The 16,302-nt window shown below is 40.7% G+C and overlaps 1 protein-coding gene across 7 annotated transcripts in view; it reads left to right on the top strand.

Moving 5' to 3' along the window:
* Positions 1–752: 752 nt before the first annotated feature.
* PTBP2 (polypyrimidine tract binding protein 2) overlaps positions 753–16,302 on the top strand; it is a 57,349-nt gene continuing 41,799 nt past the window's right edge. For all 7 annotated transcript variants that reach the window (XM_054165183.1, XM_054165182.1, XM_054165181.1 and 4 more), the window contains exons 1-3: positions 753–911; positions 2,550–2,580; positions 12,469–12,544. In XM_054165183.1, the coding sequence (XP_054021158.1) occupies positions 904–911; positions 2,550–2,580; positions 12,469–12,544 (115 nt within the window). In that variant the 5' untranslated portion in view covers positions 753–903. The remainder of the gene's footprint in view (positions 912–2,549; positions 2,581–12,468; positions 12,545–16,302) is intronic.

The following is a 16,302-nucleotide window of genomic DNA, read 5'->3' as shown; positions in this document are numbered from 1 at the left end:
GGCCACGGAGAACGAAGAGTTCGTCCCCTAGTATGGTAGCTCCCCGATCACCGTGGCTACACGCACTTCTGCGAAGCAGCACAGTAACTCTCTGCAACAGTTAAAATGTACGCTCACTCTAATTACTTCTCCGAGAGTAGTAGCGGTCAGCTCTACAGTCCACAGGTTGTTTCCTTACAAACGGCTGCGCAGTGGAAGGTAGCGAGCGGCTCCCCGTCGGGGTCGCGATATCTGTAGGGAGTGGCGCGCCCGGGCCCCCCCTGGACGCTTCCCATGAGGGGAAGGGACAGGCTCCCAGCGCCCAGAACTTGCTAGCATCAAGTACGGAGTGTCCTCCGCGCAACAGGTAGGGTCCGACGGCTGAGCCGGAGCCGCAGGTGGGGCGGCAGAGACAGAGATTGACTAAGGAGCCCCACTGGTGGGCCTGCCCCACCGCTCCAGCGGCCTCGGGCGCTGTCCCTGGGCAGGATCTGTGAGCCGAGCTTCTCTGACGCGACCTCTCGCACACCCACAGGAGCGCTCCCGAAGCCCTGCGCTGGGGCAGGAGAAGCGGAAACTCCGCCCCGCCGCACGGCGGCGGGAGTAGTGCGCGGTGTCAGAGACTCACGGCCCGGCCCAGGCGGGGTAGGCTCCCTCCACCACAGCCCGACGCGACGCGGGCCAGGCCGGGCCGGGCCAGACCGACTCAGGCAGCTGATGGCAAAAACTTCAGCGGCACCGACAGCGCCTGCGCGGGCGGCTGGCGCATGCGCTATAGCGGCGGGGGACGACTTAGGAAGTCCGGCAGTCGGCAACGTTCGGCGGTTTTCGTGCAGGCCAGGCCGCCATTTTCTTACATCCTCCCCGTGCGCGTTGCCTGCGTGGCTGTCTGTCCCGGTTATCCGCGCTTTGTTCTGCTCGGCCATGGACGGGTGAGTAATGGCCAGGCTGCTGGAGGCGGTTGTGCCGCCGGTCGGTGGGGGCATTTGTCCCCGAGCGGGGGGCTGGCTTGCTGCCGCTGTCGGCGGGCGGGTGTCGCCGAGGCTGTGGGGAGCGGCCGCTGCCCTGGCGGCGGTGGGGAGAGGCAGGCTTCCCGCCGCGGGACAGCTGGAGCCTGAGGCCCAGTTCGGAGTGGGGGGAAGGGAAGAGGAGACGGCCTCTTCGTAGCGCGGGCTTCTCGGTGGAAGAACGAGGGCTTTGGGCCGTCCCTTACTTAGCGTAGTCCTCGAGACGCCAGATCTCCCTGGAAAGAGGGAGCGGGATCTACCCCCATCCGTCCCTTTCAGAGTCTCTTGTTCTCCTTTGCCCTGCATTTGCCTTCTCCCCCACTTCCTCCTCCCTCGAGCTGTGGGGTTAGGAGAGGCGCTCTGTCGGTCTGGGGTTTGTTTTGGAGCTGTGTGGAGAGGAGGAGCAATACCAGCGGGAGCCAGATGTCGAGATCTTTTGTTTTCAGAAACTGCTTGATAAGCCCTCTGGCTTCTCCCCCCCACCCCAGGTGGAAAGATGCCTTTGTGTATGCTGGAGACTGTCTCTAAAAGCTAAAGTAGGGAAGGTTTTGGGGTCAGCCATACGGGACAGCGAGGGCCCGCGGTCCTGGCCGGGAGCTGGGGTGGGCAGTCACCAGACACAAGGCCTCCTTTCTGCTGGACCTGGAAAACGATGCTGGTTGTTGGTGGTAGTGTAAATAAAACCTCTTCCAGCTTCCAAATTTCCTATTAAGTTGCTTGCTCCACTTCAAACAGAGAAGCAATCACTTTGGTATGCTTTAAGCATTGCAACCTTTCAACTCTCTGAGTTCCAAAGGCCTTTTATGGTTAGTTGTGATTATAACGTTGGGAGTTGCAAATCCTGTCTGAGAAGTCTCCTCATTAATTAGGTTCACGTTGTAGAATACTTTCACAAGTTCATGTTTTGCTTTCGTTTTTTGGTGGGTTTTTTTTTGGTGTGGGTTTTTTTTTTGATGGGGACTCAGGTGTCTTTGGGGATCATGTTGCCCCCTGTGAGTTACAATGTCACAGCCTCTACCAAAAAGATGTGTGTTGATATACCTTCTGCAAAGTTTTGCATAGGTGAACCTGCTGACTTTTCCTATAGGGGCACCTGCCAGCATGCTCTTTTTTCAAAGCTCATTTCAAAACCTGTTCATTACCTTCTGCTTTAAGAAGGCCTTTGGTGTATACCATGTTGCTGAACTAGTTATCTAATTACTAGGTGTGTGTGAGAAGTTCTGTATTTACTTCCAAATTATTTTACTTCACCCTGTGATCTTATGTAGTCCAGAAACTTGAGTTTCCTGAATAGACTTTTATTGCGGGGGGGCAGTCTTGATTTGGAGTAAGGTATACTTGAAACTTTGGACTCTTGGAAGAGTCTGTAAGCTGGGGGAGCTTAGTGGCTTTTGTAGGGTTCTTTTGTACTTCCCCTCAGTCCTGCTGTGTTCTTGAAACATGTTTTCTTGATGGGGGAATTTCTTGGCTATTTTGATTGCTCGTTATTTTGGTGTTGCAATGCATTGAAGAGTTGGTTTTAAGGGGATTAATTGGTTGACTTGTTTCTTTCTTTCTTTACAGCATTGTCACTGATGTTGCAGTTGGTGTGAAGGTAGGATGCACACTTAGCAAATAAGCGGGCAAATTGTTGGTGCAAAATGAACTACTTTGAGCATTGGTAATTGCAAGTTGTAGAATTTTTAACTAGTCTGTGTCCCCTGATGGTTCCCTAGAGGTAAATTGGAGGTACTACACAAAAGACTCAGGTACTGAACTGTAAATAGTTCTAGATTAAAGTAGTAGGGCCAGCTTCTTATTTTAAAGCTTGATTTTGCAGACTTTTTTCAAAACAAAACTTTCTCATTTTTGCATGGTGACTGTAACAGACATCTTCTTTTCTCTTCCCCCACCCCCACAAGTTTTTCAAAACAGTTACCACTGAGGTAAAAAAGAAGTGGCTGTAATAAGATACAAAAATATGTGAGGCAGCGTTCACATAGACAGCAAAATGAGTGTTTTCTTCACTTTAGTTTCTATTTCTCAAGTTGAGTTATGAATTCATCGTATTTGTTATAACAATGAAAGGTTCTGAATAATTCATTTAGTATTTATTTCAGTTTTGTATTCAAATCTGTTGCAGGAATTAGTACTTTGCAGAAGCAGACCGAGAAATGTGAATACAAAGATAATGGGACAAGGGAACTTTAGGTTATGTTAATGAATGCACTCAAGCAATTCCGTTTCATGGTGGTTTCCTAGTGCATACAGTTAAGTCTCCATATTTGTCCAGGGGCTTTTCAGCTATGCTATGTAGTTGCCTTTTCACCTGAAGCTGATCTGTAGTAACTGCTTAGTAAGCCAGGTTTCCTCTAGTAAAGCACTCTGGCACAGATTCAGTATTTGCCTTGTTGGATTTGAACTAGTTTGTGCAACACAGCTAGCCTGTTGATAGAGCAGCTATTCTGTCAGGTGTGCCTGTGTTATCTTTCTGAACAAGCTTACTTGTGGAAGAGCTGTAAGGAGTCAGTTATATGCATTCTGGTCCCACCTCTCTCTGCATGTTCCTGCAGTGTTGTAGGCAAGATTAAAATCACTCCGGAGCAAGAGGAAAGTGTAGTTGCTGAAGTACTTCTGTAGGAGCTAATCTCGTTTAGAAATACAAACTGGCATCATTGTCTCTCTGTTGCCTGAGAGGACAAAGTGTTAACTGATTAATACTTAGGAATGCATTTAGTAGTTTGAAGGAATACCTAAGGAAGTTCAAGTCTTTTCAGAAGTAAACTGACCCAGATGAATAGCGTTGATGCAAAACAACTTATAAATTGGGTTGCATAGCCCTTGGAAGTAGGCAGGGATTTACCTGTGCTAAATCAACTTATCCAGGAGGTTGTTTGACCTGATGCTTTCTTGAGATTTTGCAGCTACTGTATGTATGATAATCAGTTACACAGCATTTCTGGTGATGTGTTCAATTGCTCTTGTCTGATGTTACTTTGTGAACTCCTGTTGTATGTCAGCCATTTGTGTATTCTTGAATAGAACGGGTTATTTTATATATATTTTTTTTTTAATTGTAGTTTCTTGAAATTCTATTTTAAACGTGTAAATTCCTTTATGAATAGTTTTTAAAATGGCCATGTTATGTAAAATGTTTGCTTTTTTGCTTTGAAAAGGTACATTTCAGTTGCCTTGTTTTAGTTGCATGAGGTCCGGAGAAGTGAAGTGGCCTGCTTTAGTCTCAAACTTCTTGTTGCTCACTGACTATATCGGTTTGAGTAATCTAATAGCTGTAATTTGAACTGCTGCCTTGTGTTCTCTTTACACTTACAATGCTTTAATCTGGATAAGTAAACTGATTTGTGACTTGGAGGGATAGAGCCTTTTTCAACCGTTGAATATATTAAGCATATAATTTACCTTTGAAGTAAATAAGTCTTTGTAGGGGCATAAAATGTTCACACAGGTGCAGGGGATAACCTAAGCAGGCTTTTTAGTGCATGCTGAAGATAGTTCTATCTTACTGTATTTCAGTATGTGCCACTTCAGTGTAATTTATTGCCTTTCTCCTGGATGGCATGCGTAGCAGTGCAGTAAATGGGGCCTAAACAACTGAGTGACTCATTTTGTGTTCCGTCATTGCACATAGCAGAATGGCTGAGGTTTTCTTCTATGTGGTGAGAGAAAAGAAGCAGGCCTTGCTCCATGAATGCATTATTTGGTGCAGCATTTGGGAATTTGTGATGATGTCGATGCAACTTTGTGTTACTCTGGCCAAAATCTGAGTTTCATCTGCCAGGTGTGGGCAGCCCCAGTAACACCCACAAGCAAAAATGCTTATCTTAGTAAAAAGATAGTTTTGTAATGTTTGAAGATACAGGATTGGCCTTTTCCCCCAGAAGTCAGGGCATCAGGCTTTATAGTGTGTTTAAGAAACAGTGTGGGTTTACTTGGTTATGCTAGTCCTTGCTGATAGTTTTCTAAACAGCAGTGTCACTGAAACCAGAAAAGAGATGAGCTGATGGAGAAAAGGAAGAGAGCACAAAGTATCAGTGTAAGTACCCTTGAAGCAGTTCCCACTTTTTAAACTCAAGTTTTGAGGGTTAATCTCCTGTCTTACAAAATTACAGAGCACTGACCTTTATTGAGATAACAGTTTTCCTGTGGTGGGAAAAGATACTGTGGATGTAGCATGACTTTTTCTTTAAACTGTACACTACACAATGAAAGGGTGCAGGAAAAACCCCTCAGAAATTCTAGCAAGTTGTCTGAAGATAAGTTTAGACTATACTTAAGAAAATGTATTTAAGTAGCTTTTTTTGTTTGTTTCTTTTTCTGAAACCTACTTTGTCTTCTCTGTCATCATTCTAGATGGTAGGGTAACTATGACTCATTCATACAGAAAATGACATGTAATGGTCTGTTTTATTATAGTTAAAAGAATGCTAGTTTTGAGCTGTCTTTGCATGCAGATCACTAGTAGATTGCTAGTAGATTATGCAGAGTCTGATAAAAGCAGAAGATAAGAGAAAAACGGATTGTTAGTCTGTGAATTGGAGGCACTTGTTTATAACTTTATAACTTTGCTTTATAACTTTGTGTTAGCTAGAATAATGCTTTGAAATCAACTTTTATTTTTGGTAGTACTTAGTCATAGCAACAGTAGACAGCAAATAATGTACAGAACATTCTGGCAGTGGAGTGTAAGTGAAGTATTACCATGTTCAGAACCAGCATCTGGATATGTCCTTTCAGCGGTGCATGGGGGACATGTCCTTAGTGCTAAAAGTACCTTCTTACAGCGAAAGACATCTCCTCTCTTTTTAACAGTAACTTCTGAAAATTGACCCTATTTGAAATTAGCTTTGTATTTATTCCTAGAACAGTCTATTCCAATTACTTTTATTTTGCAATTTTTTTTTAAGTGCTTGTTCTGCCACCATTCTGAGACTATGATGTTTGTAGGGGTTTGGATGTTTGGTGGTGGTGGCTTTTTGTTTGTTTGTTTTTGTTTAACTGCAAGTACATACAGCCATTTTTAGGTTTTTCTATGAATGTGTAACATGAGTATTGAGTTACAGACAGAAGTAACACTAGCCCTTTTCAGTTGTTATAGCAAAATAGCAGAAAATTGAGTTGAAAATACTTTATTCATGGATTTTATTTTGAGATGTGGAAACTGCTACTGGAGGACTTTGTGCCTTGATTGTCTGACCAGAAAGTTAAGAACTCATCCAGATGGTATTTCCAGCAAATAGTTCCCACCCATTTTGATTTACTGCTAGTTACATACAGCTGCTTCAGAGTAACACTTTTTCCTGGTAGAAGTGAAACAGAAAGTGTGAAATGCTGGAATGAATTAATCTTTGTGTTACTTCCTCATGGATGTATGAAGAGGCATCTGGTATGGGACTGGATCCTTTCTTGCAATTTTTCCTTACAATTGAAAGTTTCCAAATGAGGCTGAGTGACAGGGTTTAATTGGAGACTTGATTCTTTCCTCTTCAGGTTTCTTGTTTAATAGTCCATTGTGATCTTCAGATGCTTGGAGAAAATTGACTCTTTTCCACATAGTATTTTGATATCTGGAAGGCTTTTCAGTGGAATTGAGATGTGTCTCCTTCCGGTCTTAAGGACTTTTCATGTTCCCTTGATCACTCTTGCAGTTTATCCAGACTAGGTGTGTTTTCATCAATTAGGCCCAGGGCATGCATACAGTTGGGGGGGTGTAAAAATAAATAAATTCTCCTGTGTATTTCCTTACAAAAAAGAAAAAACAAGTAAAAATGGTGAAGCTAGTAGTTAGGCTATATGAACAATACACAGTTGGCTAAAGGCAGCATGAAAAATAATTGAAGAAAGAGAATACAGAGGGTAAGCATGGAAAGGTTGTCATATTGTACCCAGTTAACTTCATGAATTAGATTGCTTTATAACATTTTTCCTTCATTAAGCACCCATGGAATTCATGGTCTTAGACTAGATTTCATGCTAATGTAGTTAAATAATGTCATCCTAAAAAAACCCAACGAGTCAAGTGCACGTACTTGTATGTAAGGTTCTGATGAAGTGATAGCAAGCTTATAGTTTAAACTGTGTGCTTTGTAAACTATCTATGAACCTGCATGGAATTTCTTTTAGGTTGTGTATTTGTATTTCAGCTTGGGTTTTGTTCTGTCCTGAATGAATCTTCTTGATCCTGTGCATATGACAGTTATAACTAGTCTATTAATTGGGTAATTTGGATGATGACAGGATAGTGTGTAGAGTCGGAGCATCATGCAGATCAAGTATTTCTTCACTAAAGAGCGTGTGAGGGTGTATTTATATAAAGTTTCATTAAAAATGTATTCTATTAAGTGAGGCATTCATGGAATTCTGATCCATTGCATGTAAACTGAACAAAGGTTATAAATGCTGTGTTTGGGAGCTTAAAGTGTGTTGCCTGTTGTTTCCAGCATCCAGTCGCCAAAGTTAGTTCATACAATTACTGTTGAAGCAGTGTGTATACAAGTTAGAGAATAATGTTTAAAGTGTGGGTTGGAAATCTTTTAAATATGCAGTTATTCCTCTCTTATACTACTGCCTTTTTCTTTCAAATTGTTCCCAGGTGTTCTTAGAAATGAAGTCTTTTACAGTGATGTTAGATCTCTTTAAATCATGAGATCCATCTCCTGGCTTGTCATACCCCTTGGGAAATTCATGCCTGTAGGCTGAGAATGACTGTGGTAAATGTGCAGTGCAGCTAAGGTTTTCCTTTTTTGCTTGCACCTGGGGAAGGAATGGAGGCGAGAAGGAAGGGGTGGGGTGGCAAAAGCATCTTGTTTCTTAGGGAGGTTTGTAATACCACGAATGAGGGGATTTATCAGAAAATGACTTTTTCAAGATCTTTGAGTATATTCTTTAAAATATTTTCTTAAATTCCCACTAGAAAAGATAGAGGTCTTTTTTTGGAGTTTTTTTTTTTTTTTTTTGTCACTTGATTACTGTTTCTTCTGTCATTGTTTTAGTGGTTTTGTGGTATCGTAGTGCATCTACCCACGCTTCTAATAAGCCTTCTGTAATGCACTTGGTTTTTCTGTCAGTCTCTCTACAGTCCTGGAATCTTGGGGAAAGATCTGTTACTGTTTGCTCATAAACAGTTGTCAGAAACTACTTTGATACTTAAAAGACAACCTCTTCAATAACTTTCAATTCATAGATGCTACTCTTTTTGTTCCTTGTGGTGGTGGTTGGTTTGTTTGGTTGGTTTTTTTTTTTTTTTGTGTGGTTTTTTGGTTTGGTTCTTTTGGTTTTTTCCCCTCTTAAATGTAATAAAGTCTGGAATGTGATGAAACTAGTTGGCAAAAACTTAAAAATAGTATGATTAGCCTGGAAGGACAGTATGACTGAAATGACTTCCTGAAATTGTGCAGCTACTTAATATAACCTGTGATAGAATTAAGCTTTATAGTAGTCTGTGGGGGAGGTCCGGAATCCTACTATGTAAATCCAGTTTGTGTAGGGAGGGGTTCAGAGTTATCTATGATGGTTAAAGCAAAGAGCTAGGAAATGAATTTGTGAAGCTAAGGGCGCTTTTTTTTTACCTACAATTGAATTATTTATTTATTTTTTTAACTGTAGAAGAGACAGACTTACAGAAATCAATGGAAATATTGAAGTGGTGTCTTCAGCTTACAGTACATAAAATTTTTTTGTATATATGATTTTTGAGCATCTCAAAAATACATTTGACGTCTTGAGTTGGTATAATTTTCAGCTTTTCCTTAGAGCAGTTCTCCACATAAGTTTTACAGAACTCCATTGGTTTAAGCCATACTTTAATGCATTGCTTTCACACCATGGGTAGACATACTGTCAGGTAGCCAAGGGTGTGATAACATGGGCTTCATTGAATGGACAGTATTGACTCTGCAACACATTTCCTCACTGCGAGAAGTTAGTCTGGCAGTTATAAGATTTAATGTAAAGTGTTCCAGAGATCTGATCTGGATAGTTGGGGCTTTAGCTTTTATGGAAGTTTCATATAGAGTCATGTTCTTGACATTGGTTGGAATATAAATATGGCATTGAAAATGTGTGCTGTTGAGGACTAGATGTCAGGAGATGACCTGTTAATAGCATAATGACAGTTTGTGCTTCTGTTGCCCTTTATAACTTCCTTTTCTCATGCTGAAATGAATATTCAGTTAGCTGCCACCATGTTGTTATTATGGGAACTTTCCTTCACAGTCTATGATGAAATAATATTTTTTTTTTGTTGTTATTTTAACTTAGACTTGGACATTTCTGTGATCTATGCATTTGTGATCTTATGCAATCTCAACCTGGCTTGATTCTTTAGAACACAGTGGTTAGCACAGATGGGGAAAAGAGTGAGCTCTTTGATTTTCCATTCTTTGTTGAATCTGACTTGCTATATTCTTCAAAGATCTGTATTTAATTTATTTTTCTCTGAAACACTTGGTAGAAATTACCTACACTAGCTTAAAGGTTTCTTTGCTTTGCAGGATTTGAGTAGCAGAGCTGGTATACTTGAGAGTAAGAGGAGTGAATATTCAACATGCTTGGGAAATGGGTTATAATTCTGTAATTTGTCTGTGAAATGACAGAGCAACAGAGAGATTTGCCCCTTGGAGCAAGTTGCCAGTCCTTTTTGGCTTAGCACCATCTAAAAGAAGGTGCACATAGAAAGCAAGCCATGCACCCCAAACCACACATTGAATAAAGTCTAGTCTCTGAGATAAAGGAAATAAGTGTTTGTCTGCGCTGTAATTCAGCGGTGCTTGTGTCACATAGTAGTGGAGTCTAAGAGTAAGCATTGGCTTACTTGAAATGCTTATACTAAATTGCTTTACTAGACAACTGCCATCTTAAGATAACTCTTGAAGTAAATGAGAATTACCAGGCAGTTAGTGTTTCTGATTTTGTAATGTACCCATGCTCTGACCAAGTACGTAACTGATGCTGTGCAGAGGTGTCTAGGCAACTCAAGAACTCATAAGCAAAAATAATCATAAGATGATTACTCACATGTTAAGAGATACCTTTGTCAATTACTAGTCTTGGCAAGTGTATATATGGGAGTGAGTTAGTATAGGTTTGCTCTGTCTGTGATCTCATAGTGAACTGGAAGAATGTTCCATGTATGAACCTGTACATCTGTGAGTCAGACTTGTCAGCACTGATTCATGAGAACAAAACAAATGTAGACTTTTATGATACATGCCAGTATAAGGAATTCACATGTATTTGTTCTTCTGAAGCAAAAAATTGTTACAACTTTTTCAAAAGAAGTGACAAAATCTTTTGGTTGGCATTCACACATTTCATAATGAAAACTCTTAACTGTTCATTAACCAGAAATATAGTGAATGAATGTCCACTCTGAGTAATGTGTGCCCTTTTGGGGCCTTTCTGCTGTGGATTAAGAAATTTACAGCTTTTTGATTTACTAGGAACCAGAAGTTTATGTAATCACTTTTGTGTTGTGCTAGTCAGCAGTTGCTGATGTAAGTAACTTTTTGAAGCTGAGGACTGCTCAAATCTGAGCTATTTCAGAACTGTAAAGTTCCTGCAGGTTTTAGGAAGAGCATTCATTTAGTACTGGGGGTGCTTCAGCTGTTTATGTCATCCTGTTGTACCACTGAAAATTAATGTTTGCTGTGTTAAGGAGGCAAAAATACAAAGGCTGCTGAATTATTGTAATACACCTGACTACAAACTGATTCACTGTCTGCTGTTATTTTCGCTGATGTGATTGAGCTGTCCAGGCTACAGGCAAGGGCTTTCAAGCCAGGCTAGGTAGATAGCTGTGAGCAGAAATAACTGCAGTTATCACTCAGTGATCTGATACTCCTAGTAATCTTGAGCTTTGCAATATTTGTGCCATGTAAATACTATGTCAAAAAATCAGACCAGTAAAGAGAAAGAAGGAATGTTTGTTTCAACTTGTACTGAGTACCTGGATTACTGTATTATGTTTAGAGTAGAAAACAATGTAGTTTGAATAATGGAGAGTTTCCATAACTGCTGTAACATGTTTCTCCATTTTGTCCACCTAAACTTTTCCTTAGCTATATCTGATTAGAGGTCTGTACCTCCATTGAGAAGATGTGGTCCTTCCAGCATTAAGCTTTGGTTTGATAGGCAGAGCTTTGTTTGCTGTGTACTCATAAGAACTTAAGAGTACTTAATAATATGTATAAAATATTTTTCAGAGCTGGTGTTGAAAACTTTTTCATGCTTTAGCATAAGTTTGAATGGCTCTGTGTGTGCGTACTATTGAATGGTTCAAACTTTCAACGTACCATGCTAGGTACGGACACACACACAGTGCACTATGCCAAAATGGTAAAGGCTTGATTTTCTGCATCTTGTAACTGTGCTGTCTAGAAAGATGTTATCTTCAGGTTAACTCAGTAAGCAATATTGAGGTGCCCTGTAAAACATGCCTGCTAAGTATTCTTGAGATTCTATTATAGTATCCACAACAGAATGAAAAACACTTATTTTGATAAAGATGGATAGGAGCTGTTATCTTCCCTCATTTCCATTTTAGCTGTGTTAAGAGTGCTGGGGAAGTAATTCTGAAGTGGGGAAAGAACCAATAAGAAATTAAAGAGTCTTCAAAGGATGTCAGGTTTAGTCTCTTTAAAAGAATTACAAAGAAAGATGACCTCGATATTTTGGGGGCTTCTTGAAAGATGAAGTCTTGAGGAATGGAGTATGTAAAAGAAAAGTGAGGGGGGGAAGGTGTGGAAGGAAGCAGAAGCCTCTTTAGCTTTGTCACATGCCCCTCTTCCAAACAATTTGAGAGGAAAAGATTGTCTTGTATGTTTTTAATATAAACCTTAGCTGATTTTTTGCAGCCCAATTTGGAGCATTTTCAAAAGGAGCGTTTACCTGATACTTGTCATATTTAAGAACTACAGTGAAGATGTAATTTTCTACCCTAAATTGTATTTTGCAGGACAAATGAACATCCTCCAAATGAAAAGTGATAATTTCTTATGGAAAAATGTCTTTTGTTTTGAATAAATAAATTGTTAGAATTGAGCTAAATACTACTTTTCTGTTTTTATAGATTTTTCCTTATAGTGTCATGTAGATATAACTTACTATATATTGAAATACCAAAGCAATCATTTAAATGTTACTGAAATAGAGTCATACTCTAATTTGAAATGCTGGATGAATTTGTTGTTCAGCAGTTCTCATTGTGTCTAGAGGTAGCTTACCTTCAGTGGTGGGTGAAACAGCTGTGCTTGAGCTGTTCTTATTTCAAAGACTGCTAGGTAAATATACTGCTTTGCTTAGATTTCAAGTTGTTGCACTTTCCTGAAATAAGGGAATTCTGCCAAATCTGAATAGGTTTCATTATGCTTGCTTAAATTCTTCTAGAAGTTTTCCCTGTCAAACTGACATTTTTAATATCATCTTTTTTTTAAAAAATCACATAATAGAGGAAAAAAAAAATCTCTTACTGTCTCTTTCTTTTTAGAGAGGATCTGACGAACTTCTTTCAGGCAGTGTACTCAATAGCCCGAACTCTAACATGAGCAGCATGGTAGTTACTGGTAAGTGATGCCCTTTCGAAGAAGAAATCTATCATTTATACTTGGACTCTTTTCCTGTTTACAAGGGGAGAACGCTGAAACAAGTATCCATTGTGCTATAGAGGGATAAACTGTTAGCATGAATTACTGTAGTCACCTCGTCACACACAAATCTTGGGTATTTGAGAGGAATAATCCCATAAAATAAGAGGCAACTTTCAGATTGTGGGTGGATGATGGGATGAAAAATTATACTTGTCTTGTGCATCTGCCTTCAAAATGATCACAATTTACCCAGCAAGGGTAAACAGCCTAACTCCAGCCTAACACAGACATCTGTGAATTTGGGCATTACACGCAAGAACACCGTGCCAGTTTCATCATACAGTACCAAATCAGGAAGGCAGAGTTTTACTCTATCGTGCTTTAGACTGCTAAAGCAGGAAACTTTGCTTCCCTACCGAAGTTTGAGATGACAGCTGTAGAATCTCAGCGTATCAGTACAAAGTGTGTGTGGTGGTTTAGTCAAATTTCTGGTGATGCTAGATGGAAAAGCATTTCATGGATTGGCACATAATCAAATGCCCTTCTATTCTGGTTAATGCTTCTGTGTGTTGAATGTGCATTGAGTTCCCTTGGAGAGCTCACTTCAGAGGTCATGCTTTTTCTCTTTTTCTTCCTTTGTGTCTCCCTCTAATGTGCCTGATCACTTTTTCTGTATTTAGGTGCCAAGCAGTGTAGTAACTAGAATTAGCAGACTCTTTCCTTTAATAGTAAAAGATGGGGATTCAGGATGTTACTTCATGTTACATTTAGGGTGCTGTGGTGGCACCTGTTGCCAGAATGAGTAGTTTTGTGCTTTCTCTTCCTATGTACTAAGCAGAGCCCTGCTCCACTGTCTATGTTGGAGTGCTCATAGTCTTTGTGGTGGGTTGAGATTTCCCCCCAGCATTAACTTTGCCAGATCAACCCAGTTGGAAGCAAATCAAAGCTGTATTTACAAGCCAAAAGTACAATCTACAATGAACTGCAATGAATATATACAAAATAGACAGTATTTACAGTTCACAAACAGCGCAAGAACCCCCCCTGATCAAAGACCAAGGGAAGCTACTAGCTTCTCCTTCCCTGCCTCCCCAGACCCCCCTGTACAAAAGAAGGGAGAAAGGAGCAGAAGAATGTTAATATCAAAGCAATGCAGCCAAGGTCAAGCAGAAGCAAGTTGGTATCTCATCAGAGCGAAGAAGCGAAAAGAGAAGAGAAAGTTGTTTTGGTACTCCCAGTTTAAGTTCCTTATCTCTCCAATGGAAGTTTTAGAATTATCTTTATTTTCCTTTTTATACCTAATAGTGATTTATTTACATTTTACTACTTTTCTGCTCAAGATCTGTGGAAAATTTTAAAGGCATAGCCTACACTTGCAGAATGAGCTAATCCAGTGCTAAACTTTGCTGCCAAGAAGTAGTTTTTCCTTGGAGCAGTTGGTAGATTTCTTGCAGCATTGGGTGGAGGAGTGGTGGCGGAAGAGAGGAGAGCCACTTCCATTTGCAGTTCCATAACCACAGGTGAAGAGATAATTCTTTAGAATATGTAAAAAATGCAATGTGACAATTCACAGCCAGTTTAGAACCCCAGAATATTTATGTGCCTCTTCTGCTTTCCTTACTTCATCTGGTTCTGAAAGAGGTCCCTCTTCTCTCAGTCCTGGATGTTGGTGCCTTGGTAGTTTGCTTTGCTTAAGTGAGAAACTAGAATGAAAAGGAGTTTGGGATATTTGTGTGAGGGCTTGGATTTGGGAAGTGGGAGAGAGAACGCTTACAAGGAGAAAGTCCTGAATGTTAACCAATTTTTCTTTGTTTTCAAAGGGACATTAGTTCAGGAAAAATAAATGCAAGTTAATTTATCAAAAGAAAAAAAACAAACCACAAACAAAACAAAGCTAACAACAAATGAAAACCCCAAGAGCTAAAGGGGAAAAGTCTGAAATAAGAATTACTATAATTTTGAGTTTTCAGAAGAAAAAATGCAGAGATTTGTCTAAGAAGCCTCAAAATTTAAATGGAAATTCCTTTTGCCTCAAAAAAGTTATTAAAATGGCAAAAAGTGTTTTGATTCTTGTATGTGGATTTGGGAGCTTAACATTTAGCATGCATTTATTTAGATTCTCCTCCCCACCTTCTTTTTTGTATCCTACCCTTTACAACTGATTTAGGGTTTGAGTTTTGTAGTTTTATTTGTTGCCTTTTGGGTTTGTTTTTTTTAACCAAAGGATAAGTGTTTGTGGGACAGTTTTCCAGTTTAACTGATTCTTTACATTTTATACCTAACACCTCTTGATATGTCTGTAGGCATCCAGAACTGTAAACTACTTTTCAGAAATGATCTCATTAACAAGCAGCAGTGGTCTGGTTAGTGGCTTGGCTACTGTAGTATCAGTTGCTTGTTAGAAATTTTTCTTATTAACTGTGTATATGTACAGTCTATATGTAGACTATATAGTCTACATAGTCTATAGTGTATATCTATAGTGTGTGTATATATATGTGTAGTGTATATAGAGTCATAGAATGGCTCAAGTTAGAAGGGACCACAAATTTCTTCTAGTTCCAACCATTCTGCCATGGGCAGAAGTACCTCACACCAGACCAGGTTGCTCAAAGCCTCAACCAGTCTGATCTTAAAAACTTCCAGGGAAGAGGCATCCACAACTTCTCTGGGCAGCCAGTTCCAGTGTCTCACCAACCCTGATTGTAAAGAGCTTCTTACTGATGTCTTACCTACACCTACTCTGCTCTAGTTTAAAATGATTGCCCCTTGTCCTGTCACTACATGCCCTTATAAAAAGCTTCTCTCCAGCTTTTCTGTAGGCTCCCTTCAGGTACTGGGAGGCCACTATAAGGTATCCCCAGAACCCTCTCTTCTCCAGGCTGAACAAACACAAATCTCTCAGCCTGTCTTTGTAGGATGTTCTTTGTGGCCCTCCTCTGGATCCACTCCAGCAGATCCATGTCCTTCCTGTCTTGAGAACTCCAGAGTTGGACACAATACTCCAGGTGAGGTCTCACCAGAGCAGAGTGGCAGAAATCACCTCTCTCAGCCTGCTGGCTCTGCTTCTTCTGATGCAACCCAGGATATGGCTGGCCACCTAGACTGCAGGTGCACATTGCTGGGTCACATCCAACTTCTTCTTCACCGATGTTCCCAAGTCCTTTTCCACAGGGCTGCTCTTGGTCTCGTCACCTCCCCAGCCTGTTCTGAGGATTGTCCCTACCCAGATGCGGGACCTTGCATTTCACCTTATTTAACCTCATGTGGTTCATCTGAGCCCACTTCTCCAGTATGTCAGGTCCCTCTGGATGTCATTCTTTCCCTCAATCATGTCAGCTGCACTACTCAGCTTGGTGTCATCTGGAAACTTGCTGAGGGTGCGCTCAATCTCTACTGTCTATTACCGAGGAAAGTATTAAACACCATTGGTCCCACTATGGACCCCTGAGGAGCGCTGCTTGTCACCTGTCTCCATCTTGACATCAAGCCCTTGATCACTACCCTTTGGATATGACCATCAAGTGAATTCCTTATCTACTGAACAGTCCACATATCAAACCCATATGTCTCTAGTTTATATAGAAGGATATTATGGGGGATTGTGTCAGAGGCTTTACAGAAGTCTAGAGAGACGACATCTGGTGGTTTTTCCTTTGTCCACTGATGTTGTTACTCCATTGTTTAAAGTCACTAAGTTGGTCAGGCAGCACCTGTCCTTGGTGAAGCCATGC

The sequence above is a fragment of the Dryobates pubescens genome, chromosome 11, assembly GCF_014839835.1.
Source record: "Dryobates pubescens isolate bDryPub1 chromosome 11, bDryPub1.pri, whole genome shotgun sequence".
NCBI classification, from domain to species: Eukaryota; Metazoa; Chordata; class Aves; order Piciformes; family Picidae; genus Dryobates; species Dryobates pubescens.
The sequence above is the reverse complement of the archived record's forward strand: the minus strand, read 5'-3'. Positions and strand labels throughout refer to the sequence as shown.